Genomic DNA, 27,726 nt, shown 5'->3' with positions numbered 1-27,726 from the left:
ATCTGCGTCTCATCTTCATCAGTATGTTCCTCATTGCCTATAACCACAGTTGTTGGAAAGGCAGCATTTTGGTAGCCAACAGTTTGCATTTTATGAAAGTCAACCTCCAAGCCATGTCATGCCCTTCTAAAAGCATGTATAACACAGCGAGGGGACTCCAACCACAGTCTCCCTCGTTTCCACTCACTGGGCCACACACACCCCACTTGACTGGCATCGGTTGAGCTCCCTTTTGAAAAAGAAAAAGATGCTTTGCATGAAGCACTCTCAAAAATACGCGTGCCTTTCCCGTCCCCTGGCTGACCCAGGGGAAGAAAAGTCCTCTGAGAGCCATGACTTGTTCATCTTGGTTCTTTTAGAGACACAGCGAGGGGACTCCAACCACAGTCTCCCTCGTTTCCACTAACTGGGCCACACACACCCCACTTGACTGGCATCGGTTGAGCCCCCTTTTGAAAAAGAAAAAGATGCTTTGCATGAAGCACTCTCAAAAATACGCGTGCCTTTCCCGTCCCCTGGCTGACCCAGGGGAAGAAAAGTCCTCTGAGAGCCATGACTTGTTCATCTTGGTTCTTTTAGAGACACAGCGAGGGGACTCCAACCACAGTCTCCCTCGTTTCCACTCACTGGGCCACACACACCCCACTTGACTGGCATCGGTTGAGCTCCCTTTTGAAAAAGAAAAAGATGCTTTGCATGAAGCACTCTCAAAAATACGCGTGCCTTTCCCGTCCCCTGGCTGACCCAGGGGAAGAAAAGTCCTCTGAGAGCCATGACTTGTTCATCTTGGTTCTTTTAGAGACACAGCGAGGGGACTCCAACCACAGTCTCCCTCGTTGCCACTCACTGGGCCACACACACCCCACTTGACTGGCATCGGTTGAGCTCCCTTTTGAAAAAGAAAAAGATGCTTTGCATGAAGCACTCTCAAAAATACGCGTGCCTTTCCCGTCCCCTGGCTGACCCAGGGGAAGAAAAGTCCTCTGAGAGCCATGACTTGTTCATCTTGGTTCTTTTAGAGACACAGCGAGGGGACTCCAACCACAGTCTCCCTCGTTTCCACTCACTGGGCCACACACACCCCACTTGACTGGCATCGGTTGAGCTCCCTTTTGAAAAAGAAAAAGATGCTTTGCATGAAGCACTCTCAAAAATACGCGTGCCTTTCCCGTCCCCTGGCTGACCCAGGGGAAGAAAAGTCCTCTGAGAGCCATGACTTGTTCATCTTGGTTCTTTTAGAGACACAGCGAGGGGACTCCAACCACAGTCTCCCTCGTTTCCACTCACTGGGCCACACACACCCCACTTGACTGGCATCGGTTGAGCTCCCTTTTGAAAAAGAAAAAGATGCTTTGCATGAAGCACTCTCAAAAATACGCGTGCCTTTCCCGTCCCCTGGCTGACCCAGGGGAAGAAAAGTCCTCTGAGAGCCATGACTTGTTCATCTTGGTTCTTTTAGAGACACAGCGAGGGGACTCCAACCACAGTCTCCCTCGTTGCCACTCACTGGGCCACACACACCCCACTTGACTGGCATCGGTTGAGCTCCCTTTTGAAAAAGAAAAAGATGCTTTGCATGAAGCACTCTCAAAAATACGCGTGCCTTTCCCGTCCCCTGGCTGACCCAGGGGAAGAAAAGTCCTCTGAGAGCCATGACTTGTTCATCTTGGTTCTTTTAGAGACACAGCGAGGGGACTCCAACCACAGTCTCCCTGGTTGCCACTCACTGGGCCACACACACCCCACTTGACTGGCATCGGTTGAGCTCCCTTTTGAAAAAGAAAAAGATGCTTTGCATGAAGCACTCTCAAAAATACGCGTGCCTTTCCCGTCCCCTGGCTGACCCAGGGGAAGAAAAGTCCTCTGAGAGCCATGATTTGTTCATTTTGGGTCTTTTAGAAACACAGCGAGGGGACTCCAACCACAGTCTCCTTCGTTGCCACTAACTGGGCCACACACACCCCACTTGACTGGCATCGGTTGAGCCCCCTTTTGAAAAAGAAAAAGATGCTTTGCATGAAGCACTCTCAAAAATACGTGTTACGGTTGCTGCGAGCACTGGAGACTATGTCCAGATTTCTTGCTACTGCACATGTGCGAGCGCTGGAGACTAAGTCCAGATTTCTTGCTACTGCACATGTGCGAGCGCTGGAGACTAAGTCCAGATTTCTTGCTACTGCACATGTGCGAGCGCTGGAGACTAAGTCCAGATTTCTTGCTACTGCACATGTGCGAGCGCCAGAGACTAAGTCCAATCTTGGAGCCATTGCACATGTGCGGGTGACATCATCGCTGACACGAGGTCACATGTCTCTGACACCTTCTATGCCGATTGGTCGCTGGTCATGTGCTTGTGACGTCTTGCTCGGTGATAGGCCAGCATGACGTCACTCCTGTCGTTCTGGAAGCGGATTGGCTCTGGTGTCCTCCATCTTGGATGAGGCACAGAGTCTATATAAGACCCTGACACACGCCGCATGGTGCTCAGTCCTCTTGGTTCATGCATATGAGTAGACGCTCTGTGCGCGTTCCTCTAGGCATTCCTCTGTCTATGCTAGGTGAGCGCTACCGGCAGGGTAGCGTTCTTATACCTTACAGCTTCGGCTGCTGTCCGTATCCTTACCTCTTAGGGGAGCGGACATAGGCAGGTGCCTGAGGCACATGGTCTGGCTGGGCCTTGTGATTGTACTCGTAGGTGGACGTTGCCGCTAGGGTAACGTTCCTTATACTGCGTCTGGCAGTTGTTCGTATCCTCGCACACTAGGGGAGCGAACAGAGGTAGGAGCTTTGTGCGGCTTACGCTGCTGTTCGTCTCTTTTGCACCACTAGAAGAGCGGACCTAGGCAGGTGCCATATCTAGTGGTTCGTGTCCTCGCACACTAGTGGAGCGAACGCAGGTAGGAGCTTTGTGCGGCTTACGCTGCTGTTCGTCTCTTTTGCACCACTAGAAGAGCGGACCTAGGTAGGTGCCATTTCGCACACATTGCCTTTGTCTCTGTGATTATTAACAGAGATCATTCCACACACCCTCCAAGTAAGGGAGGAATTGCTTTACTTTCTTATTATATCCTTCTGTGAGTTAACAGAGGTATTGCACTCTGCCATAGTCTGCAGCAAAGTCTTTGCACGGTGGACCCTGACTGTCTGATACTCCTTTCGGTTATTATCAGACAGCCCCCCGTAACATTAGGACTGAGCCAAGGGTCTGGCAGTTATGGCAGAATATCAGCAGTTACACCGTTACATACAAGTACTTGAGTCACGGCTCAAGAGTATAGAGGATAAACCTCAGACCATGGTGACATCTGCACATGATCCTCGACTTGCTCTACCAAACAGATATTCTGGCGATGCCAGATCATGTCGTGGTTTCATTAGTCAGTGTCAGATACACCTAGAGGTTAACTCTTCTCGCTTCTCTACGGAGAGGTCCAGAGTAGGCTTTATCATCTCCTTACTTCAGGACAAAGCCTTAGAATGGGCGACTCCCCTATGGGAGCGCTCTGATGTGGTTACTCTGAGACATCAAGACTTTCTTGATGCTCTTAAGGCGGTATTCATGGGTCCGCAGGTTACCCATGATGCGGCCCTGAGACTGTTAGATCTATCTCAGGGTTCGTTATCCACTAGTTCTTATGCCATTGCTTTTAGAACTCTGGTGGCAGAACTAGATTGGCCAGAGAAGGTGTTGATTCCTATCTTCTGGAGAGGGTTGGCTGGCTATGTCAAGGATGCCCTTGCTACTCGTGAAGTCCCTGCTTCTCTGGAGGACTTGATCACAGTAGCAACGAGGATCGATGTACGCCATAAGGAACGTAGACTCGAGGTCTCTTCCTCACGCCCTAAGCATCGGGCTATTCCAGTTGTTGAGGGTCCACTACCATCTTCCTCAGCATCTGAAACATCTCCCACTCCTATGGAGTTAGGTCATACGTTCTCCAGACTACGCAAGTCTGGTCCTCCTATATGTTACGTATGTCGTCAGGCTGGGCACTATGCCAACAAGTGTCCTAGTCGTCAGGGAAACTCCCTGGCCTAGTAACCATTAGAGGGGGGTTACTAGAGACGTCTTCTGCACCCTCTAAATGTTGTATCCCAGGTCAGCTCTCGCTATCTGAGAATACATGGCCTATTATGGCTTTTGTGGATTCCGGAGCTGACGGGATTTTTGTGTCCTCAGGATTTGTAAAGGGACACAATATTCCCTCTATCATGTTAGAGGCGCCTATTCCTGTCCGTGTTGTTAATGGAACTATGTTGTCTGACTCCATTACATTGAGGACAGTTCCCTTGCGCCTTTCCCTGTCTCAGGGTCACATAGAGGAGATTTCTTTTCTTGTTTTGCCTGAGGGTATAGACGACGTCCTTCTGGGTCTTCCATGGCTTCGGACTCATGCTCCTCACATTGACTGGGAGTCTGACAGCATTATTAGTTGGGGTTCGAAATGTCAGTCCCGATGTCTTCCCTTACCACCTAAGGTCGTTGCAGTTGCATCAACTGATCTCTCTCCCATACCTACACCCTATTTGGATTTCGCTGACGTGTTCTCCAAACAGGGTGCTGAGGTTCTTCCACCCCATAGGCCGTATGACTGTGCCATAGACCTTATCCCAGGTTCGGTTCCACCTAAAGGCAGGGTTTACCCCCTGTCGATACCTGAGTCGGAGGCCATGTCGACCTATATAAGAGAGAGCTTAGAGAAGGGGTTCATTCGTAAGTCTGTCTCTCCCGCGGGAGCTGGGTTTTTCTTTGTTCGGAAGAAAGAGGGTGATTTGCGTCCCTGCATAGATTACAGGGGTCTCAACGCAATCACAATAAAGAACAAATACCCATTACCTTTAATTTCGGAGCTCTTTGACAGACTGAGAGGAGCTCAAGTTTTTACGAAGTTGGATCTGCGGGGTGCGTATAACTTGGTACGAATTCGAAAGGGTGACGAATGGAAGACCGCTTTTAACACCCGAGACGGTCACTATGAATACCTCGTCATGCCTTTTGGGTTATGTAATGCACCCGCAGTATTTCAGGACTTCGTAAATGATGTGTTCAGGGATTTACTGTTATCCTCAGTAGTGGTGTATCTGGACGACATCCTGATTTTTTCTCCTGATCTGGAGACTCATCGTCAGGATGTCGTTCGTGTCCTTTCCCGTTTAAGGGAGCACTCATTGTTTGCTAAACTCGAGAAATGTGTATTCGAGCAGTCCTCATTGCCTTTTTTGGGTTACATTATCTCACAAGAGGGTCTGGCTATGGATCCTGCGAAGCTCTCTGCTGTCCTGCAATGGTCCGAACCTCATTCCTTGAAGGCGGTGCAACGCTTCTTAGGATTCATAAATTATTACAGGCAGTTCATACCCCATTTTTCTACTTTGGTGGCCCCTTTGGTGGCCTTGACTAAGAAAGGTGCTAATCCCAAAGCCTGGTCTACTGAGACATCTCAGGCTTTTGAGGCAGTAAAAAGACACTTTTCAACTGCTCCCGTTCTTCAAAGACCCGATGAGAGTAAGCCCTTCCTCTTAGAGGTTGATGCCTCTTCAGTGGGTGCTGGTGCGGTCTTGTATCAAAAGAACGGTGCAGGTAGAAAAAGGCCGTGTTTCTTCTTTGCTAAAACCTTTTCACCGGCAGAGAGAAACTATACCATTGGGGATAGGGAACTGCTCGCCTTGAGATTAGCCTTGGAGGAGTGGCGTCACTTGCTGGAAGGAGCGAAACATCCTTTCCAGGTCTATACAGACCATAAGAATCTGACGTACTTACAAACCGCTCAGCGTCTGAATCCTCGCCAAGCCCGCTGGTCCTTGTTTTTCTCCCGCTTTCACTTCTCCATCAACTATTTGTCTGGGAGTAAGAATAACAAGGCAGACGCCCTGTCTCGCTCTATGCTTTCTACCCAGGAAGAGATTGACGAACCTCGTCTTATCCTTCCCTCCAGGGTTTTTCATACGCTCTCCCCTGTGACGTTAGACCAAATCCCACCGGGCAAGACATTTGTTCCGCCTGATCGACAGAATGATATACTGTCATGGGCCCACACCTCAAAGGTGGGTGGGCATTTTGGTATTAGGCGGACACGAGAGTTACTGGAGAGGTGGTATTGGTGGCCACACTTAGCCAGCCACGTCAAGAGATATGTCGGTTCCTGCTACTCGTGTGCTCGCAACCGTCCATTACGGCAGAGACCGGCTGGGCTCTTGCATCCTTTACCAGTGCCAGATAGACCATGGGAGGTGGTAGGCATGGACTTTGTGGGTGATCTTCCATGTTCACAGGGACATAGATTTGTGTGGGTCATTACGGACCATTTCTCCCGGATGGTTCATCTCGTACCGTTATCGAGAATCCCATCTTCCAGGGTACTAGCCAAACTATTCCTCAAGCATGTCTTTAGGCTTCATGGGATGCCAGATCGTATCATTTGTGATAGAGGCCCGCAATTTACTTCCCGTTTCTGGCGAGATCTTTGTAGCCTTCTGCAAATTGAGTTGAATCTCTCTTCGGCATACCATCCGGAGACTAATGGTTTGGTTGAACGTACCAATCAATCTATGATTATATACCTTCGACACTTTGTTGCTGAGAACCACGATAACTGGTCCTCCCTCCTACCCTGGGCAGAATTTGCCCTTAACAATTCGCTGGCTGAGGCCACTGGGCAGACACCGTTCGTACTCAATAATGGGCAACACCCTAGGGTACCGGTACCGTTTCCCGCTGCTGCACCTCCTCCTCTTGTGGCCGACTGGGCAACTAATGCCAGAGAGGTTTGGGATCGGACTCAAGAGTCGATCCAAGCAGCTAAGGACCGTATGAAGACGGTGTCCGATCGGTTTCGTCGCCCGGCTCCTGTCTTTTCTCCAGGGGACTTTGTGTGGCTCTCTGCAAAACACGTGAGACTTAGAGTGAGCACTGTCAAATTTGCTCCTCGCTTCCTGGGTCCTTATGAGGTTCTTCGACAGGTAAATCCTGTAGTCTATCAATTGAAGTTACCTGTCCATCTTAGGATTCATGACAAATTCCATGTCTCACTGCTAAAGCCGGCTATTTTACCTCACGCTCGTGAAGTGCACTCTCCTGCCTCTGATTCCTCTCGCTCTAGCTATGAGGTACGAGCCATAGTTGGTTCTAAGATGGTTAGAGGGCGCAGGTTCTTCTTGATAGATTGGGAGGGCTATGGCCCGGAACATCGCTCTTGGGAGCCTGAGGAGGCTGTCCATGCTCCCGACTTAGTTGCCGATTATCTGCGTCGCCGGGAGGGGGGCCCTTGAGGGGGAGGTACTGTTACGGTTGCTGCGAGCACTGGAGACTATGTCCAGATTTCTTGCTACTGCACATGTGCGAGCGCTGGAGACTAAGTCCAGATTTCTTGCTACTGCACATGTGCGAGCGCTGGAGACTAAGTCCAGATTTCTTGCTACTGCACATGTGCGAGCGCTGGAGACTAAGTCCAGATTTCTTGCTACTGCACATGTGCGAGCGGCAGAGACTAAGTCCAATCTTGGAGCCATTGCACATGTGCGGGTGACATCATCGCTGACACGAGGTCACATGTCTCTGACACCTTCTATGCCGATTGGTCGCTGGTCATGTGCTTGTGACGTCTTGCTCGGTGATAGGCCAGCATGACGTCACTCCTGTCGTTCTGGAAGCGGATTGGCTCTGGTGTCCTCCATCTTGGATGAGGCACAGAGTCTATATAAGACCCTGACACACGCCGCATGGTGCTCAGTCCTCTTGGTTCATGCATATGAGTAGACGCTCTGTGCGCGTTCCTCTAGGCATTCCTCTGTCTATGCTAGGTGAGCGCTACCGGCAGGGTAGCGTTCTTATACCTTACAGCTTCGGCTGCTGTCCGTATCCTTACCTCTTAGGGGAGCGGACATAGGCAGGTGCCTGAGGCACATGGTCTGGCTGGGCCTTGTGATTGTACTCGTAGGTGGACGTTGCCGCTAGGGTAACGTTCCTTATACTGCGTCTGGCAGTTGTTCGTATCCTCGCACACTAGGGGAGCGAACAGAGGTAGGAGCTTTGTGCGGCTTACGCTGCTGTTCGTCTCTTTTGCACCACTAGAAGAGCGGACCTAGGCAGGTGCCATATCTAGTGGTTCGTGTCCTCGCACACTAGTGGAGCGAACGCAGGTAGGAGCTTTGTGCGGCTTACGCTGCTGTTCGTCTCTTTTGCACCACTAGAAGAGCGGACCTAGGTAGGTGCCATTTCGCACACATTGCCTTTGTCTCTGTGATTATTAACAGAGATCATTCCACACACCCTCCAAGTAAGGGAGGAATTGCTTTACTTTCTTATTATATCCTTCTGTGAGTTAACAGAGGTATTGCACTCTGCCATAGTCTGCAGCAAAGTCTTTGCACGGTGGACCCTGACTGTCTGATACTCCTTTCGGTTATTATCAGACAGCCCCCCGTAACAATACGCGTGCCTTTCCCGTCCCCTGGCTGACCCAGGGGAAGAAAAGTCCTCTGAGAGCCATGATTTGTTCATTTTGGGTCTTTTAGAAACACAGCGAGGGGACTCCAACCACAGTCTCCTTCGTTGCCACTCACTGGGCCACACACACCCCACTTGACTGGCATCGGTTGAGTTCCCTTTTGAAAAAGAAAAAGATGCTTTGCATGAAGCACTCTCAAAAATACGCGTGCCTTTCCCGTCCCCTGGCTGACCCAGGGGAAGAAAAGTCCTCTGAGAGCCATGACTTGTTCATCTTGGTTCTTTTAGAGACACAGCGAGGGGACTCCAACCACAGTCTCCCTGGTTGCCACTCACTGGGCCACACACACCCCACTTGACTGGCATCGGTTGAGCTCCCTTTTGAAAAAGAAAAAGATGCTTTGCATGAAGCACTCTCAAAAATACGCGTGCCTTTCCCGTCCCCTGGCTGACCCAGGGGAAGAAAAGTCCTCTGAGAGCCATGACTTGTTCATCTTGGTTCTTTTAGAGACACAGCGAGGGGACTCCAACCACAGTCTCCCTCGTTTCCACTCACTGGGCCACACACACCCCACTTGACTGGCATCGGTTGAGCTCCCTTTTGAAAAAGAAAAAGATGCTTTGCATGAAGCACTCTCAAAAATACGCGTGCCTTTCCCGTCCCCTGGCTGACCCAGGGGAAGAAAAGTCCTCTGAGAGCCATGACTTGTTCATCTTGGTTCTTTTAGAGACACAGCGAGGGGACTCCAACCACAGTCTCCCTCGTTTCCACTCACTGGGCCACACACACCCCACTTGACTGGCATCGGTTGAGCTCCCTTTTGAAAAAGAAAAAGATGCTTTGCATGAAGCACTCTCAAAAATACGCGTGCCTTTCCCGTCCCCTGGCTGACCCAGGGGAAGAAAAGTCCTCTGAGAGCCATGACTTGTTCATCTTGGTTCTTTTAGAGACACAGCGAGGGGACTCCAACCACAGTCTCCCTCGTTGCCACTCACTGGGCCACACACACCCCACTTGACTGGCATCGGTTGAGCTCCCTTTTGAAAAAGAAAAAGATGCTTTGCATGAAGCACTCTCAAAAATACGCGTGCCTTTCCCGTCCCCTGGCTGACCCAGGGGAAGAAAAGTCCTCTGAGAGCCATGACTTGTTCATCTTGGTTCTTTTAGAGACACAGCGAGGGGACTCCAACCACAGTCTCCCTGGTTGCCACTCACTGGGCCACACACACCCCACTTGACTGGCATCGGTTGAGCTCCCTTTTGAAAAAGAAAAAGATGCTTTGCATGAAGCACTCTCAAAAATACGCGTGCCTTTCCCGTCCCCTGGCTGACCCAGGGGAAGAAAAGTCCTCTGAGAGCCATGATTTGTTCATTTTGGGTCTTTTAGAAACACAGCGAGGGGACTCCAACCACAGTCTCCTTCGTTGCCACTAACTGGGCCACACACACCCCACTTGACTGGCATCGGTTGAGCCCCCTTTTGAAAAAGAAAAAGATGCTTTGCATGAAGCACTCTCAAAAATACGCGTGCCTTTCCCGTCCCCTGGCTGACCCAGGGGAAGAAAAGTCCTCTGAGAGCCATGACTTGTTCATCTTGGTTCTTTTAGAGACACAGCGAGGGGACTCCAACCACAGTCTCCCTCGTTTCCACTCACTGGGCCACACACACCCCACTTGACTGGCATCGGTTGAGCTCCCTTTTGAAAAAGAAAAAGATGCTTTGCATGAAGCACTCTCAAAAATACGCGTGCCTTTCCCGTCCCCTGGCTGACCCAGGGGAAGAAAAGTCCTCTGAGAGCCATGACTTGTTCATCTTGGTTCTTTTAGAGACACAGCGAGGGGACTCCAACCACAGTCTCCCTCGTTGCCACTCACTGGGCCACACACACCCCACTTGACTGGCATCGGTTGAGCTCCCTTTTGAAAAAGAAAAAGATGCTTTGCATGAAGCACTCTCAAAAATACGCGTGCCTTTCCCGTCCCCTGGCTGACCCAGGGGAAGAAAAGTCCTCTGAGAGCCATGACTTGTTCATCTTGGTTCTTTTAGAGACACAGCGAGGGGACTCCAACCACAGTCTCCCTCGTTGCCACTCACTGGGCCACACACACCCCACTTGACTGGCATCGGTTGAGCTCCCTTTTGAAAAAGAAAAAGATGCTTTGCATTAAGCACTCTCAAAAATACGCGTGCCTTTCCCGTCCCCTGGCTGACCCAGGGGAAGAAAAGTCCTCTGAGAGCCATGACTTGTTCATCTTGGTTCTTTTAGAGACACAGCGAGGGGACTCCAACCACAGTCTCCCTGGTTGCCACTCACTGGGCCACACACACCCCACTTGACTGGCATCGGTTGAGCTCTCTTTTGAAAAAGAAAAAGATGCTTTGCATGAAGCACTCTCAAAAATACGCGTGCCTTTCCCGTCCCCTGGCTGACCCAGGGGAAGAAAAGTCCTCTGAGAGCCATGATTTGTTCATTTTGGGTCTTTTAGAAACACAGCGAGGGGACTCCAACCACAGTCTCCTTCGTTGCCACTAACTGGGCCACACACACCCCACTTGACTGGCATCGGTTGAGCCCCCTTTTGAAAAAGAAAAAGATGCTTTGCATGAAGCACTCTCAAAAATACGCGTGCCTTTCCCGTCCCCTGGCTGACCCAGGGGAAGAAAAGTCCTCTGAGAGCCATGACTTGTTCATCTTGGTTCTTTTAGAGACACAGCGAGGGGACTCCAACCACAGTCTCCCTCGTTTCCACTCACTGGGCCACACACACCCCACTTGACTGGCATCGGTTGAGCTCCCTTTTGAAAAAGAAAAAGATGCTTTGCATGAAGCACTCTCAAAAATACGCGTGCCTTTCCCGTCCCCTGGCTGACCCAGGGGAAGAAAAGTCCTCTGAGAGCCATGACTTGTTCATCTTGGTTCTTTTAGAGACACAGCGAGGGGACTCCAACCACAGTCTCCCTCGTTGCCACTCACTGGGCCACACACACCCCACTTGACTGGCATCGGTTGAGCTCCCTTTTGAAAAAGAAAAAGATGCTTTGCATGAAGCACTCTCAAAAATACGCGTGCCTTTCCCGTCCCCTGGCTGACCCAGGGGAAGAAAAGTCCTCTGAGAGCCATGACTTGTTCATCTTGGTTCTTTTAGAGACACAGCGAGGGGACTCCAACCACAGTCTCCCTCGTTTCCACTCACTGGGCCACACACACCCCACTTGACTGGCATCGGTTGAGCTCCCTTTTGAAAAAGAAAAAGATGCTTTGCATGAAGCACTCTCAAAAATACGCGTGCCTTTCCCGTCCCCTGGCTGACCCAGGGGAAGAAAAGTCCTCTGAGAGCCATGACTTGTTCATCTTGGTTCTTTTAGAGACACAGCGAGGGGACTCCAACCACAGTCTCCCTCGTTTCCACTCACTGGGCCACACACACCCCACTTGACTGGCATCGGTTGAGCTCCCTTTTGAAAAAGAAAAAGATGCTTTGCATGAAGCACTCTCAAAAATACGCGTGCCTTTCCCGTCCCCTGGCTGACCCAGGGGAAGAAAAGTCCTCTGAGAGCCATGACTTGTTCATCTTGGTTCTTTTAGAGACACAGCGAGGGGACTCCAACCACAGTCTCCCTGGTTGCCACTCACTGGGCCACACACACCCCACTTGACTGGCATCGGTTGAGCTCCCTTTTGAAAAAGAAAAAGATGCTTTGCATGAAGCACTCTCAAAAATACGCGTGCCTTTCCCGTCCCCTGGCTGACCCAGGGGAAGAAAAGTCCTCTGAGAGCCATGTCCACATTGTCAGTGGACAGACACGTGTGCTTATCTGCCAGCAGACCCACAGCAGCACTGAAGACAGGTTCCGAGAGAACGCTGGCTGCAGGACACGACAAGATCCCCAAGACGTACGTGGCGAGCTCAGGCAATTTATCAAGATTGGAAGCCAAGAATGAGCAGGGCTCAAGTTGCACATTAATGGAATCGATGTTTCCTTGCATATACTCATATATCTGTGTGTCCTCCTCTTTTTTCCTTGTCCAGCTCTTTTGTTTTCGCATGAGTATATGTCCTTGTCACTTTCCCATGTGTTGTGAGTTGTTTGTGACCTTTTGGACACCTTTGAGGGTGTTTTCTAGGTGTTTTTCTGTGTTTGTGATTGCCTGCCATTGTTTCCTATGCAGTTCGAGTTCGGTTCGTCGAACGTTCGACGAACCGAACTCGAACGGGAGGTCCGTTCGGCGAACCAACCTCGAGCCGAACCGCGACCGGTTCGCTCATCTCTACTTAGGATACGCTGAGACTGCTGTATAGAAATCACATAGGATACACTAAGACTGCTTTATAGAAATCACATAGGATATATTGAAACTGCTGTATAGATATCACATAGGATACACTGACACTGCGGGGGGGTTTTCAGTACTGGATGGGTGCTTTTAATCTATGATCTGAGACTTAGACTCGTCTTCTGGCGTTTTGCATTTCTATCCTGTGAATGCGATTTCTGACTGTCTGGAAGTCAGAAGTTACATCACAAGCTCTCATTGCAAGTCTTTAAGTGTCAGAACGAGGCTCTAATAGATTTGTATTGAGTGACCATTCAATGAATGAATGTGAATTCAATTCATTCAAAAGTACGAGTTGTCGTGCGAAAAACAAACCCTCATATGGCAAAGTGCTTGAAAAATAAAATAGTTATAGCTCACGGAAGAAGGGGGAGAAAAAACGAAAACAAAAAACAGAAAATCACCCTGGGGTGAAGGGTTTAAATATTTAGAAAATCATGTATCATTTCCTTTACACTTCACAAATATTTTATCTTGATATATCACATAAAATCCACTAAAAAAATATATAAAAAAATATATATAAATGGTCTGCGGTTGTGAGACCGGTTGGATCAACTGCCAAATTCTCTTAAACATCTTTGTAGACAACTTATGGTAGAGAAATGAACATTCAATTCACGGGCAACAGCTCTGGTAGACATTCCTGCAGTCAGCATTCTAACTGCAAGCTCCATCAAAACTTGCGACATCTGTGGCATTGTGCTGTGTGATAAAACTGCACATTTTAGAATGGCCTTTTATCATGGCCAGCCTAAAGCTGGGTTCACACTAAACGACAGCGACAACGACGTCGCTGTTACGTCACCATTTTCGGTGACGTAACAGCGACCTTGTAAGTCGCTGTTATGATCGCTGCTTAGCTGTCAAACACAGCAGAAGCAGCGATCATAAGGTCGCTGTGCTACATGTTCAGAGAGCAGGGAGCCGCGCTTAGCGCTGGCTCCTTGCTCTCCTGCAGCACACATCGGGTTAATTAACCCGATGTGTGCTGCAGCTACATGTCACAGTTCAGAGAGCAGGGAGCCGCGCTTAGCGCTGGCTCCTTGCTCTCCTGCAGCACACATCGGGTTAATTAACCCGATGTGTGCTGCAGCTACATGTCACAGTTCAGAGAGCAGGGAGCCGCGCGCACTGCTTAGCGCTGGCTCCTTGCTCTCTTTGCTACAGTATACATTGGGTTAATTACCCGATGCGTACTGCAGCCACATGTCACAGTGCAGGAGCCGGCGCTGGCAGCAAGAGCGGAGGCCGGTAACCAGCATAAACATCGGGTAACCAGGGAAAGGTCTTCCCTTGGTTACCCGATGTTTACGCTGGTTACAGCTTACCGCAGCTGCCAGTGCCGGCTCCTGCTCGCTTCATTTCGTCGCTCTCTCGCTGTCACACACAGCGATGTGTGTGTCACAGCGGGAGAGTGACGACCAAAAAATGAAGCTGGACATTCAGCAACGACCGGCGACCTCACAGCAGGGGCCAGGTCGTTGCTGGATGTCACACACAGCGACAGCGACGGGACGTCGCTGCAACGTCACAGAAAATGGTGACGTAGCAGCGACGTCGTTGTCGTTGTCGCTGTGTGTGACACCAGCTTTAGGCATACATGTGCAATGATCATGCTGTCTAATCATCATCTTGCTATGCCACACCTGTGGGGGGGTGGGGTGGATTATCTCAGCAAAAGAGAAGTGCTCACTAAACAAAATTAGGCCCCATTTCAAACATCCGTATCTCCGGTACGTGTGACGTCCGTTTTCACAAGTACCAGAGACATGGCCACACGTAGACCCATTAAAATCAATGGGTTTGCGCACACATGCGTGTTTTCCCATGGACCGTGATCCAATGTGCAGCATACGTGTGTCCGTGTGCTCCACACATAGACATGTCTGTTTTTCTTCAGCAGCATGTGTGTCACGCGGACCGCATGGATGTGATCAGTGTGACATCATTGTGACACATACCAGAGAAAACCATCTTTCTCTGAAAAAAAATGTATTTCTACACTCACCTTCTCCAGCACTGCTCTCTTTGCCACTGCTGTAACTTGCTTATGACCCCGTTCATTATACTCATCGCATATTCACTGCAACGAGGACCAGAAGCAGCAACGGAGAGTCAGCCGGGGTAGAGACCGCAAAGCGAAAGACTTGTGATAGACAAACCCAAACTGTAAAGTTCGGGGGCCGTACCAAACACATAGTGTTCGGGCACATGGTCCTGAACACGAGTTTTCCTGTTACAGTTCAGGTCAAGTTTGGGTCCAGGGCTGTAAAAAAAAAGTAAATTATTAAAAAAATTATGATTATATTTACCGGTACCACGACGCGTCCTACAGACTCTGTCTCCTGGCCACTTCTGCTTCCAGGTCTGCTCATTAACTTCCGGCGGTATTCACTGCACTGCTCGTCACTCGGCAGTCTTTGGCTGTTTTCGGCCGTGTTCGCAGTGACGTCAGGGTTCACCTGAGTTCGTGAGCCATGGACTCAATTGAACTTTGACTATCACTGTGCGAGTCACGCATCGGTATCACCCAGCACGGCGCACACTCTCCTGACAGGAGCAGGTGAGCTGCATGTATTTCCATGCAGCTGATGCACTCCTGTCAGGAGAGTGTGTGCCATGCTGGGTGATACTGATGCAAGACTCGCAGGAGTCATGCGCAAGTGGAGTCATACCCTCAATGTCAGCCTGCTTCCCGCTCTGTAGAGACGCTTGGAGTCCTAAATGTCTTTTGTTTTATTTCTAATAAAAAATGTTTTTCTCTGTTTTGTTGTTTTATTTTACTGTTAAAATAACAGACAATCACAGACGCTGTCACAGAATGGACGTCTGTGATTGGATACTGGACTAACCTGAAACCAGCCCATACATTCTAGCATCTAGAATGTACGGGCATAATCCAGGTTACTCCAACAGCCAATCACAGATGCCCATTCTGTGTGACAGCGTTTGAGATTGGCTGTTGGGTCCTTCACACATATAGTAGTGTAAGAATAAATAATTAAAAAAAATGACGTAGCGCTCCGTGGTACTTTTGATTCTCAGCACAGATAAAGCGGACGGCTACACGCTGCCACCACATCTGCCTGGCTTTACCTTGGCTGGCAATCAAAATACAGGGAAGCCCATTAATTTTCTTTTTAAGTATTTTAAAAAATAACTTAAAAAAAATGCATGGGCTCCCGTCATATTTTGATCTCCAGTCAGGTAAAACCAAGCAGCTGGGGACTGGGATTCTCAGCGTGGTAAGGCCCAAGCATTGTGGGCCCCCCATGCTAAAAACCACAGCTCGCAGCCACCCCTGGAAATGGCGCATTGTTTCTTAAGGCCCTGTTACATGCGTCGATTTATCGTGCGATCGCATGTGCGATCGCACCCGCCCCCATCGTTTGTGCGTCACGGGCAATTTGTTGCCCGTGTCGCACAAAGTCGGTCATCCCTGTCACACGTACTTACCTCCTGAACGACCTCGTTGTGAGCAGCGAACATCTTCTTCCTGAAGGGGAAGGGACGTTCGGCGTCACAGCGACGTCACACATCGGCCGCCCAATAGAAGCGGAGGGGCGGAGATGAGTGGGACGTAACATCCCGCCCACCTCCTTCCTTCCTCATTGCCAGCGGCCGCAGGTAAGCTGTGTTCATCGTTCCCGAGGTGTCACACAGAGCGATGTGTGCTGCCTCAGGAACGACGAACAACCTGAATCCAGGAATGTGACCGATATTTTGAAAATGAATGACATGTCAACGAGCAACGATAAGGTGAATATTTTTTCTCATTAACAGTCGCTCGTAGCTGTCATACGCTACGATACGTCAAACGATGCCGGATGTGCGTCACGGAATCCGTGAACCCGACAACATATCGCCCGTTAAAGCGTAGCGTGTAACGGGGCCTTTAGCGCCATTTCTGGGCACTTTACCCGGCTCATCCAGCGGCCTTGATTTCGGTGGTACGTTGGGTAAGAAAAGGGTTAATACCAGCTTTGTATTCTCAGCTGGTACTAATTTTGAAATTCTTGGTTCCACGCCAAATCAGACATGGCAATCATGAATTTCTAGTAAACAGTAAAAAGAAACACAACCCAAATTTTTTTTTTTTGTTAGAAATAAAAGAAAAAAAAATTAGAGACTCCATGTGTATTATACAAAAATCCTTAGTCCGACGTACTCCACAGGGAGAGCAATGCCAGCTCTGCTTCATTACTCTGTACAGACAAGTGTCTCCACAGAGCGAGAAGCAGGCTTACATTGACAGCTCGGGTGAACCCTGATGTCACCGCAAACATAGCCAAAAATAGCCGAAGACTGCCGAGTGACGAGCAGTGCAGTGAATACCCCCGGAAGTTAATGATCGGACCCGGAAGCAGAAGCAGCCAGGAAACAGGGGCTGAGTGGGTCTGCAGGATGTGTCACAGGACCTGTAAGTATAATGACAATGTTTATTATTAACTATATTCTTTATTTTACAGCCTACCCCCCATGACCCATCCCATAACTGTAAAGTCCAAGCTCGGGGTTCGGATGCAAGTTTGCGTTATCTCTGACCCCAAACACGGACTTTGCAAAATGTTCGGGTTTATCTCCCGATCCCGAACATCGAAGGGGGGGGGAACCCATCACTAGAGAAGACATCAGCACCATGGAAAGCAGCCCCAGGGACAGGTGAGCAGAAAGTTCCTGTTCTCTGTGTGTTATCACAGATAGCACATGGAGAACATTGTGTGCCAATAACACGGCACACGGAGGGCCATATGCACCTTTTACATGTCCGTGCAAAATGTGCGTGTTTTTCACGGAAGTGTGAAAGAGGCAAATTTGTGAACAATATTTGAGAGAATAAGGCCTTTTGTGTACATAGAAAAGTCTTAGATCTTAAGAGTTCAGCTCATGAAAAATGGGAGTAGAAGTGTTGTGTTTATGTTTTTGATCAGTATACTTTTAAGGTACAATGTGAAGCCATGTGGAAAAGTTCATGAGATATGAAGAATTTTTCAGAGTACATGAAACTATACAGCTATACCTTCACTTCGAGTTGAAGTGTGACTTTTGAGAATAATAGCTATTACTCAAATGTTCACCATGTGTTCTAGTACAAGGAATTTTCCTTTCTCTGTGGTTCCTTAATACATAGATTAACCCAAATGGAGACAACACTCTTGTAATCATATATTAATGCTCACACAAGGATAAATGCAGAAAATGATTTCAGGATGCTGGATTCTTTGAGTGGACATTTGGCCATCCACTCCATGCTGTGAAGGAATGATGGAAAACAGATATGTTGTGGAAAGAATTTTTTAACGCACAGAAGACAAGTCAATGGAAACCATATGCAATCGTCTGTTTATGTGTATGTTTCTTGTGGTCTCACATGTATTTCTGTATATTTTACAATGGAGCTATTTCCCCTCCTCGATAAAGACACTGCAAGAATTAAAGGGCTAAATGCTTTTTATATTAGTGACCTGATATAAAACTTATTTCTCACTAAATATCTCTCAGTATTAGAGCAGCTTTTGTCTTCAGTGTTTATTGAAAACATAAATGATATCACAGGACAGAAACTTTACCCTCGAAACTAATTTTGACTCCAAGTGAGTCAATGGATTAGTCATTGTGGTCGACTTGTATATAAAATATGATATGTGTTATTTTATATTTTATTCTCAGATTTATAGAATCTCACTTGTTAGTAATTGGAGAAAAAGTTCCTGTAGCTTCTATGAACCTTCAATAAATTCAATTTAATATGTACATTTTCTATAAAATAGTAAAGAATAAGTAACTTGGAAAATCATGACTGCATCTAGGAGAAGTCACCATGGATGGCCTGTTTTTACCTTTGGAAAAAATAATCTTGCATGATCGTATTATCTAGAAAGACAGGGCTTTGTGGAGAATAATGTTATCACATATCTAAGATCCTCACTGACATGTGCAGCAGAAATTGGCATATGACAGATTTCAAATCCACAGAGCTAGTCAGTAGTAGGTTTTCTCCACAGCATGTGGATGAGGTTTGGTGAAATCTTATTAAAGAAGTAGTCCACTACAAAGCATAGTGGCCACATTGACATAAAGTTAAGACAGAAGTCTTTTTCTAAATACCTTCTGTTGTCCATTCTGCTTGTGAGCGGCGCTATCGCAGTTTGCTCATCCCCAATCATGTGATGCAGGCTGCAGTGACATCTAATGTCCAGATATGTTATGTCAACTTCCGGAATTGGAAGTTGACCCAGCATCATCGAGGCGGGACCCAGTGTCCATGAGTGACTGGGCTGTGTGCAGAGTTTCATCACATGTCATAGCACAGCATTGCTCATGCTTGTGGCGCTCTGTAGTGAAGGAGAGAACGCGTGAGATGATGCGCTGTGATGTGCAATGGAACTCCTACCACAGTTCAGTCACTGACAGAGACAGGGTCCCGCGTCGGTAATGCTAAGTCAACTTCCAATTCCAAAAGCTGACGTGCCACCACAAGACATCAGAGGTCACTGCAGCCTAGGTCACGTGCTGGGGTATGAGCAGACAGCAATATCGCCGGACAGGCAGAATGGACAACAGAAGGTATTTAAAAAAAGCCTTCTGTCTGAGCTTTACATCAATGTGGCCACATTGTTTTGTAGTGGGCCACCTCTTTAAGGACTTGTTTGGATGACAAGTTCTATCTGACAAAAAAATTGGATCAAACACGGACCAACTATGAGGTCGTGCATGTCTGATTTTTTTCCTTTTATCCAATGGTCAAAAGAAAAAAATTAAAGCATGCAAGATTTGCCTCCGAGAATCTAATGGCAATCAGCTATTCAAGTCTATGGGCCCATGAAAAGAAATCAGATCGCATTTGGATGACATGCCAGTGTGGTCTCATTATCACAGACTGACAGAATGAAGAAGATGGAGAAACTTTTTTTACTTTTCTTTACATTGGAAAAAAAACAGATCCCACTATGATCAAACTCTGATTAGAGTCTGTTTGGCTTAATAGAGCCATTTTTTTATGAACCCAACCTAAGGTATCTCAGGGGACAGGGACTCCTAGACTGTCACTCAGGCTATGGGATCCTAGCTATCCCTAATGCTAGAGTTATCTCTGATGGTGAGGATATCTGGGCCACCTTCGTTGCCCTGCTCCTGACCAGCCCTGATCTTATACCCCCTTCCCCCAACCCCTGTTGAGGGCCAGAGCAGGAGTAATAAAGCCAAAAGAAATAAACAAATAGGGGAAACCAAATCTCTATCTCACGGCACAAACACAGAGGTATAAGACAATAAGAGCTTAGGAGGTAAATAAGAGCAGGGAGGAAACAACAATACAATGAACTCACCACAACTTCATGCACAAAGTAATATAGTCACTAGCACAATTGTGATACAACAGTACCCATTTAGGAAAAGCTATAGCCAGCATATAAGACAGGCTCCACCATCTTAAAGGAGTGGGGAGTGACTGTGATAGGTCTCCCATAACACGTGATCCAAGAGGTAACCAGCATGCTAGCAGAGATTAACTCCTGCAAGCCCGATCACTAATGAGAACACAGCTGGTTGATGCCCGAGCTTGTCCGTAACTCAGAAGCACTAAAGGAGTCATAGTGTGGCATAAGAGCCAGCATATAAGACAGGCTCCACCATCTTAACGCTAGAACTACTGGACTCGTGACACCTATATAGAAATACATGGTGCAAAGTAGTCAAAATGACTACCTCAGTAGTTCTAGTGTTAAAGGAGCGGAGAGTAAGAGTGATTGGTCTCCCATAACACGTGATCCAAGTGGTAACCAGCAGGCTAGTAGAGATTAGCTCATGCAAGTCCGATCACTAATGAGAACACAGCTGGTCGACATCCAAGCCTGTCTGTGTAACTCAGAAGCACTAAAGGAAGCATAGTGTGGTGTGTCAAATTCTGCAGTGTGAAAAGCATCAGATGCCGTCATGACACTCGGTCAGTTTAGAGCCAAACATTGAGTGACAGCAGCATCAGGTAGATGCAGCTATGTTTGAATTACTGGTCTGATGTTGTCTTTTTGATAAACCTCTCTGCTGCAGATCATGATGTTCACAGATTAAATAACAAATTAAATAAAAACCTACTGACAGATTTCCTTCAAATGGAACCTGTCATTTGGAAAAATGCTATGACCCTGCAGATATGAGGTTAATCTGCAGGTTAATACTCATAGCATTTTGAACCTGCATGTCACCTGCACACTAAACCCTGATACTGGGAGGAAATTAACATTCCCCTTGTAGCGTTCCGGTTTCAGTTACGGGGAGTGGTGCCGACGCAAGTTCGGTCACCGCACTGTGTATGTGTGGCGCCTCTGCGGCTTCAGTCGCCACAGAGTACTGCACCTCACTTAGGGTACAATATTCATCTTGGGTAAGGATGTGGGTTAATCACCGGTGTTTCCACATTTCACCTCACATACAGCTTAGGTACTTTCTCACTGGGAACTGGACTAAGGTAGGCTGGGGGGTGGCCATCACGATGGATGGGACTTTCCCGGTCACTAGGACAACCACCTAGGGAGCAAGGCACCGCTTGGTGTAGAAGTAGGAGCAACTCTTACACAATCTTCAGTCAAGTCGGGATTACAGTTCTGGCAACACAACGCCAATTTCTTCCTTCTTTCTTCTTCACGGGGCTTGTGGCTTGGAGTGAGAAGCTCAGCCCGGGTTCCTCACTTCCACAGGGACAACCCTTAGGAAAGGACATTTCCAAATACTGGTTGCTATCTCCAACTCATTCGGGATCATAAAAAGACCTGAAACCGCAGCAGCTAACTCAGCCTCTTATTGCCGGCGCCCCGCTCTTCGGTGCCTTCTTCCCTGGGGCCCGCCACCTGTGTGGAGCAGAGCCATCCTTGCTGCGACACTACTAGCCCCAGAGGACATCACCCGCAGCAGCAGCTAATCCCTGGTTGTGTACTAAAGGTGGCATCACGAGACAAACTACTACCCCCACCATCCTTCATCCCTTTTACTGTACACCTCGGAGCCACGGATCCAGGCAGGGCCACCCGTGACATCCCCCTGACCCGACATCACTGGCTTGGCGACAAGTAAGTTTTACTCCCTGCCTCGTGGGTGCTACACATGGAGATTGGCGGCTGTAACCACGCTCCCCATTAGACTGGGTTGTCAGTCAGTGCAGGAGTGTATGGTTACAGCCACTGCTCTCCATACAGAGTGGTGACTGAATCCACACAGGCGTCGCCCCTATGACTGATATGACATAAATCTACCGTACATGTTAATAGCATTCTGAACCTGCCTTGGGCCAAGGACCAACTAGTCTGGGGAAGCATTGCCCCATTGACAAGTCAAGGCCCTAATTTGTGTATGAAAAACAGAAGTAATAAATGCTTTTATTTACACATTGATTTTAGAGAATGATGTTATACAGGGCTGGTTAGGAAGGGACTTTTGACATGCAAATGTGAATGCTGCTGGCCTCGATGGCATCAGGGACCTGACAGGTTCCCTTTAAGTTCTCTCTATATTGGCCCCATGATTTTCAGGTTTCCATTAATATTAAAGGAAAAAAAATATGGAAACTTATCCTAAAAATACCAGAACCTATTATATAATGTCATCTAGTGCTGTGTAAATTGCACTAACATATATTTTTTTCTTTATCTTATTCCAGGCGCCTCAACAAAAATAAGTTGCAAGTCCTTCCTGAGCTGTTGTTCCAAAACACAGTGAAACTCACCAGACTGTAAGTAGCTTAACCCCTTTTTGTCTATATACCATTTCTATTATGGTTTTCTATGTTGTATGCCATGGCCTGTGCTCAATGAAGAATAATTGGTGCTGCTTTGGTTTTCTTCTTAAAGGTATTTGCAAGATTTTATGTTTTAACTTAGCGAGAAAACAGGAATTCAATGAAATAAAATATTTCTGTAATAATCCCCTGCAGCTCCAGCACACTGCTTTGGTGGTCTTTGTTATTATCCTGCAGAAATGGCATTTGTACTGTTTTCAGGTGACCGCTGCAACCAATCACTAGCCACATTGGTCACTTTCCAACAATGGTCAAAGTGCATGTAGAGAGAGCTGTCAGTCAATGAGTGGATCTACGCTCTGTACTCCTCTCTCTATGAGCAGAGGGTTCAGTTTATTACTACTTGGACTGAAACTTTTCTTGTATAATGAATATTTTTCTACGCAGCTAATTTTGCTTTCATTCCTGGTGGTTTCTAATTTTTTTTAAATTGCAATCTATCAGGCATTTTTTACATATTACCACCTCCTGCCATCCACTTTTAACCGATATAGTGCTGTTTAATAATTCACCTCTGCATACAAATAATTGTATAGTATTTTTATTCAATGTGTGTTAGCTAAAGCCGAAATTGAGTTATGAACACGGATAATGTCTTAATGGATTATTCTCAACATGTGTTTTGAATAGCATATGGCTTTCAAGTCTTTTCAATTCCTTGTTGAGCGTGGCAGCAGGCAGTCCATCCTGAGCTTCATTTCACTACTGAGCTACATCTGACTCATTCACAATCTCTGAGTGCTTGTTCTGAAGTCTTCATTATTCTCACTTTATTTGCATATAGAGATAACAGTGCTTTTGGACAAGCACAGGGTTCAAGCATGCAATGAATAGGAGAACTGCACTTTAAGCTGCCCATGGTGAGGGCTAGGTGCTTGTGATTTTGCAGGACTGATAACAGCAGTTTGGTCAGTATCTGCTGTATAGAGATTAATGGGGAGAAGAGAAGTGGCTGATATTTCAAGAATTACCTCCTCTTTTGGAATGTACTGCATATACTTTGGGAGTCTCTGATTGCCAATCACCTTGGAAATTAGCTGTATACTATGTGAGATAAAAGCTCTCACAGCAGGAAGATGACAGAAGAGAGAAAAAAGTAAAGGGCAAACTTGCTTATTTTTGTGATGCTATATGACTACACCATTTTTATGATATTAGAATAACCCTTTAATGTTACTGTTATAGTTTTTTCTCTGTTCCACTCCTGGGTTTGACTTTTTAATATTGATGCTTAAAGGGATATTCACATCTAAAAGATCATATCCCTATATGTAGTAGGTATAATAATAATGATGATGATAACAAATTTCTCCAATTATAAATATAGTGTTGTTCTTCTGATTATCTATGTTGCTTACCTCATGTGCAGGGCATTGCAGCAGCTTAGATATCCATGGTTTTGACCACTAGTAACTAACTAACTGTAACTATATATGAATGGTCATAACCATAAATACCCAGGTGACTGCAATGTCCTGCACATGAGGTAAGAGACATAGCTAATCAGGAGAACTATCCTACATTTCTGATTGGAGGTATTTGCTATTATTATTATTATTATTATTACACCTACTTTATATTGAGATAAGAGAAATTGGAATATCCCTTTAATATTAACATGCTAAAGTGGTTGAAAGTATTGGAACCCTTGGCAAACAATACTTGATCTATCAAAAATTGTCATAGTTTCAGTTAGAGCCAAGTTCCCACAGTTGTAATGTCTTTTTGTGAAAAAAAAATGTTGAATTGGACAACTTTAATTCTTCTTTTATTTCATTCATTCATTCATTCATTCATTCATTCAATATAAGACGTTTCATCTTTGTCTTTTTTATTTTTGAAGTCATTTAAATTGTTCACTTACTTTACATCTTTGCCTCGTGTGATGATATTTTGCCTCCATATTCATCTTATAACTGTATTATAATTGTATCCTAATCATTATACAAAGCCTAGCTTTACTTGTTGAATCCATAACTTGCTTTTCTATTATGGTTAAAGAGTTTTTTCAGTTGAAAATCTTTTATTGTCCGTAAACTAGAATTCTCCCTCCCCAGGTCCAGAAACGCCTCTTCACCACTGCTGCAGTGCTTGTTTATGGGCTGCAGCAGTGATGTCATGACTACACCACTGCAGCCAACTAAGGAGATCGGCGGCTCTGTTAATATATAATCCACTGTGTCTAGTGATTGGCTGCAGTGTTGCTGCAGATATGAGTCAATCACTGGAGCAGCAGTTGAAAGGCAGTGCTCATTTTATAGATTATTGAATCTGATATAACATGGTGTTTCAATTGAATTCTATTGATCATAAGTTTACTTGAGCCATTGGTCTCATTTTTAGCTTTCCTTACTGGGTCTTAGTCTGGAAAACTGTTTCAGGAACTAGGTCTTCTTAATAAACAATTTTGGCATTAAAAGTTTGAGAACTTAAGCAGCCAGTACCACATGTGTGGGGCACGATAAGCTATACAACATGACTTGGAACATTTCATCCAACAGAATGGTGACTGAGCTTTAGCTGGAAACTATTTGAAAGATTTCTTTGAATATATTTTCATTATAAGAAAACCAGCTTGTGTTAAAGTTAAGCCCTTCCCTGCCTCATGGTTGGCTCAGCTTAGTTTTACTGTGTGAGATCCAGACCACCTTGCATCTGACTCGGGGCGTTCTGGCTTCATTGCAGACCGTTTTATTCTGAAATCAGTGAGTTTTTAATCATGTTTCCACAGACCCAAGCCAACACTTGTTATATGCTCTGAAATCAATGTCCCGCGCTGATGTGAGAATCAGTCTATGCATTGACTAGCCATAGATGGCCACCAGCCTTCTCAGTACCAAGAAGGGGTCTTCTCAATCTTTGTATACTTCTCTTGCATATTTTGTTTTTTCCATGCCTGTCGCCATTTCCTTTTTAAAACACTTAAAGTGTAACCGTCATTTTAATTTTTATTTCATAAATCAATAGTACACATAAAAATTTAGCAATATTTTATTAGACAGATTTGCTTCTTTCTCTGCCAGAATTGATCAGTCATTATCAAAAGGATGAATTCTGAGATAAAATATGTATTCAATGAAGACTTTCCCATTACTGAGATAAGAGATGGCGGTTATTACTGATGTGATTCTATGATTATGGAAGGAGGGAGGAGCTAGAGACAGAGGGAGGAGCTAGAACCAAAGGGAGGAGCTAAAGACAGAGGAGGTGCTAGACGCAGAGAAATGAGCTAAAAACAGAGGAGGAGCTAGAGGCAGAGGGAAGTGCTAGAGGCAGAAAAAGGAGCTAGAGACAGAGGAGGAGCTAGAGGCATAGAGAGGAGCTAGAGGAAGGGGCTAGAGACAGAGGAGGAGCTAGAGGCAGAAAGAGGAGCTAGAGGCAGGGGAAGGGTCTAGGGACAGAGGAGGAGCTAGAATCAGAGGGAGGAGTTAGAGGCATAGGGAGGCGCTAGAGGCAGAAGAAGGAGCTATAAGCAGAGAAAGGAGCTAGAGACAAAGGAGGAGCTATAGGCAGAGGGAGGTGCTAGAGGCAGAGAAAGGAGCTAGAGACAGAAGAGGAGCTAGAGGCAGAGGAAGGGGCTAGAGGCAGAGGGAGGAGCTAGAGGAAGAGGGTGGTGCTACAGGCAGAGGGAGGAGCTAGAGGCAGAGCAAGGGGCTAGAGGCAGAGGAAGGAACTAAAGACAGAAGAGGAGCTAGAGGCAGAGAAAGGAGCTAGAGGAATAGGGAGGGGCTAGAGGCAGAGCGAGGGGCTAGAGGCAGAGGGAGGGGCTAGAGGCAGAGGGAGGAGCTGTAATTTGAAGGTGACATCCCTCTGCAATGGCCATAATTGAATCCACACCCTTGGTTATTTAACCCTTTTAAATATATTAGAAAATATACAGTGTATCTACAATGTGCGTGCATACACTTAGGATGTATTTACAGGTAGCAATGGAAACCTGTCTTTGTTCCAGGCATAGATTGTGTTCATTAAACCTGCACATCAGTGACAAATCTTGATATAACTGCAACATGGTACTCTGCAAGAAAGACTGCACAACCACTATGTCTAACACATCTTAAATGAAGATGTAATAAATTATTACAAAGAAAAATATAGTTGTTGTTGTATCCTTATTCCATAACCTGTTTTTTAACCTATTTTATATTTAAATATTAAAGACCTGTCACTTGCTCAAAAAAAATTGAGTTAAATACTTTATAAAAATGTTACCCTTATTTTTCATTTTTTTCTGTTTTGCAATATGCACTATTTCACCCTGTGTTATACATATTCACATTTTATGCATTTAGAGAGCAATAGATTAAAACTCTGCTTCCAGTCTAAATGGGAGAAACTAAGGCACAAAACAAGCGCAATAGGGTCTCAACTGGTTAAAATTGGGGTAAGGGCGAGAGTATTATCTCCTCACCTGGGTTACTGATGCATATGTAGCAGGCTACTGCAGATCTGGGGGTAACACACACCAAAATAGGAGACGATAACGATAAAATGCGGTTCTTTTGAGCTGTCTCAATGGACAAAAAGGAATCCAAATGGCTTAAGTGTAAATATGATTTATTAGTCTACGTGTTTCAAGGCAATCTGTCCTTTTCCTCAGGACAAACCATAAGTACAGTGAAACTTTGGTTTACGAGAACAATCCGTTCTGGGGGTGTGCTTGTCAACCAAGTTACTCGTCTAGCAAAGCAAAATTTCCCATAGGAAATAATGCAAGCTCAGACAATTTGTTCCACAACTTGTGCAATGTCCCATCCTTGGTCCCTTATTGTGCCATTTCACACATGCACAAACACACACAAACACGCACGCACACACACATATTATGCTCATCTTACCTTCCGTTCCATCACCGGCCTTCCGGTTCTTGTAGTTCGCCGGTACAGGATATGTATCGAGTAACCATCGCAATGATGGAGGAACTTCCGCTGCCAGAGCACTGTCGTCAAAGGCAGGAGCTGCTGGCCTCTGATTGGCCAGCTCGCTGCCTTTGAGTAGCGGCTGACAGCGGAAGTTCCTCCATCGTCGCGATGGTTACCCGATACACACCGGACTACACGAACCATGATTAACTAAAGAATGTATGTCTGGAACACCAATGGTGTGAACAGGGTGCAAGACTCAAAAATATACAACTAAACAATAGGAT

The 27,726-nt window shown here is 46.5% G+C and overlaps 1 protein-coding gene across 2 annotated transcripts in view; it reads left to right on the top strand.

The window, feature by feature from the left end:
• The window catches only part of SLIT3 (slit guidance ligand 3), an 878,603-nt gene that overhangs the window by 129,003 nt on the left and 721,874 nt on the right, over positions 1-27,726 (top strand). For both annotated transcript variants that reach the window (XM_075344498.1, XM_075344497.1), the window contains exon 4: positions 22,440-22,511. In XM_075344498.1, coding sequence (XP_075200613.1) covers positions 22,440-22,511 — 72 coding nt within the window. The remainder of the gene's footprint in view (positions 1-22,439; positions 22,512-27,726) is intronic.

This window comes from Anomaloglossus baeobatrachus, chromosome 4 (assembly GCF_048569485.1).
Source record: "Anomaloglossus baeobatrachus isolate aAnoBae1 chromosome 4, aAnoBae1.hap1, whole genome shotgun sequence".
Lineage (NCBI taxonomy): Eukaryota > Metazoa > Chordata > Amphibia > Anura > Aromobatidae > Anomaloglossus > Anomaloglossus baeobatrachus.
The sequence above is the reverse complement of the archived record's forward strand: the minus strand, read 5'-3'. Positions and strand labels throughout refer to the sequence as shown.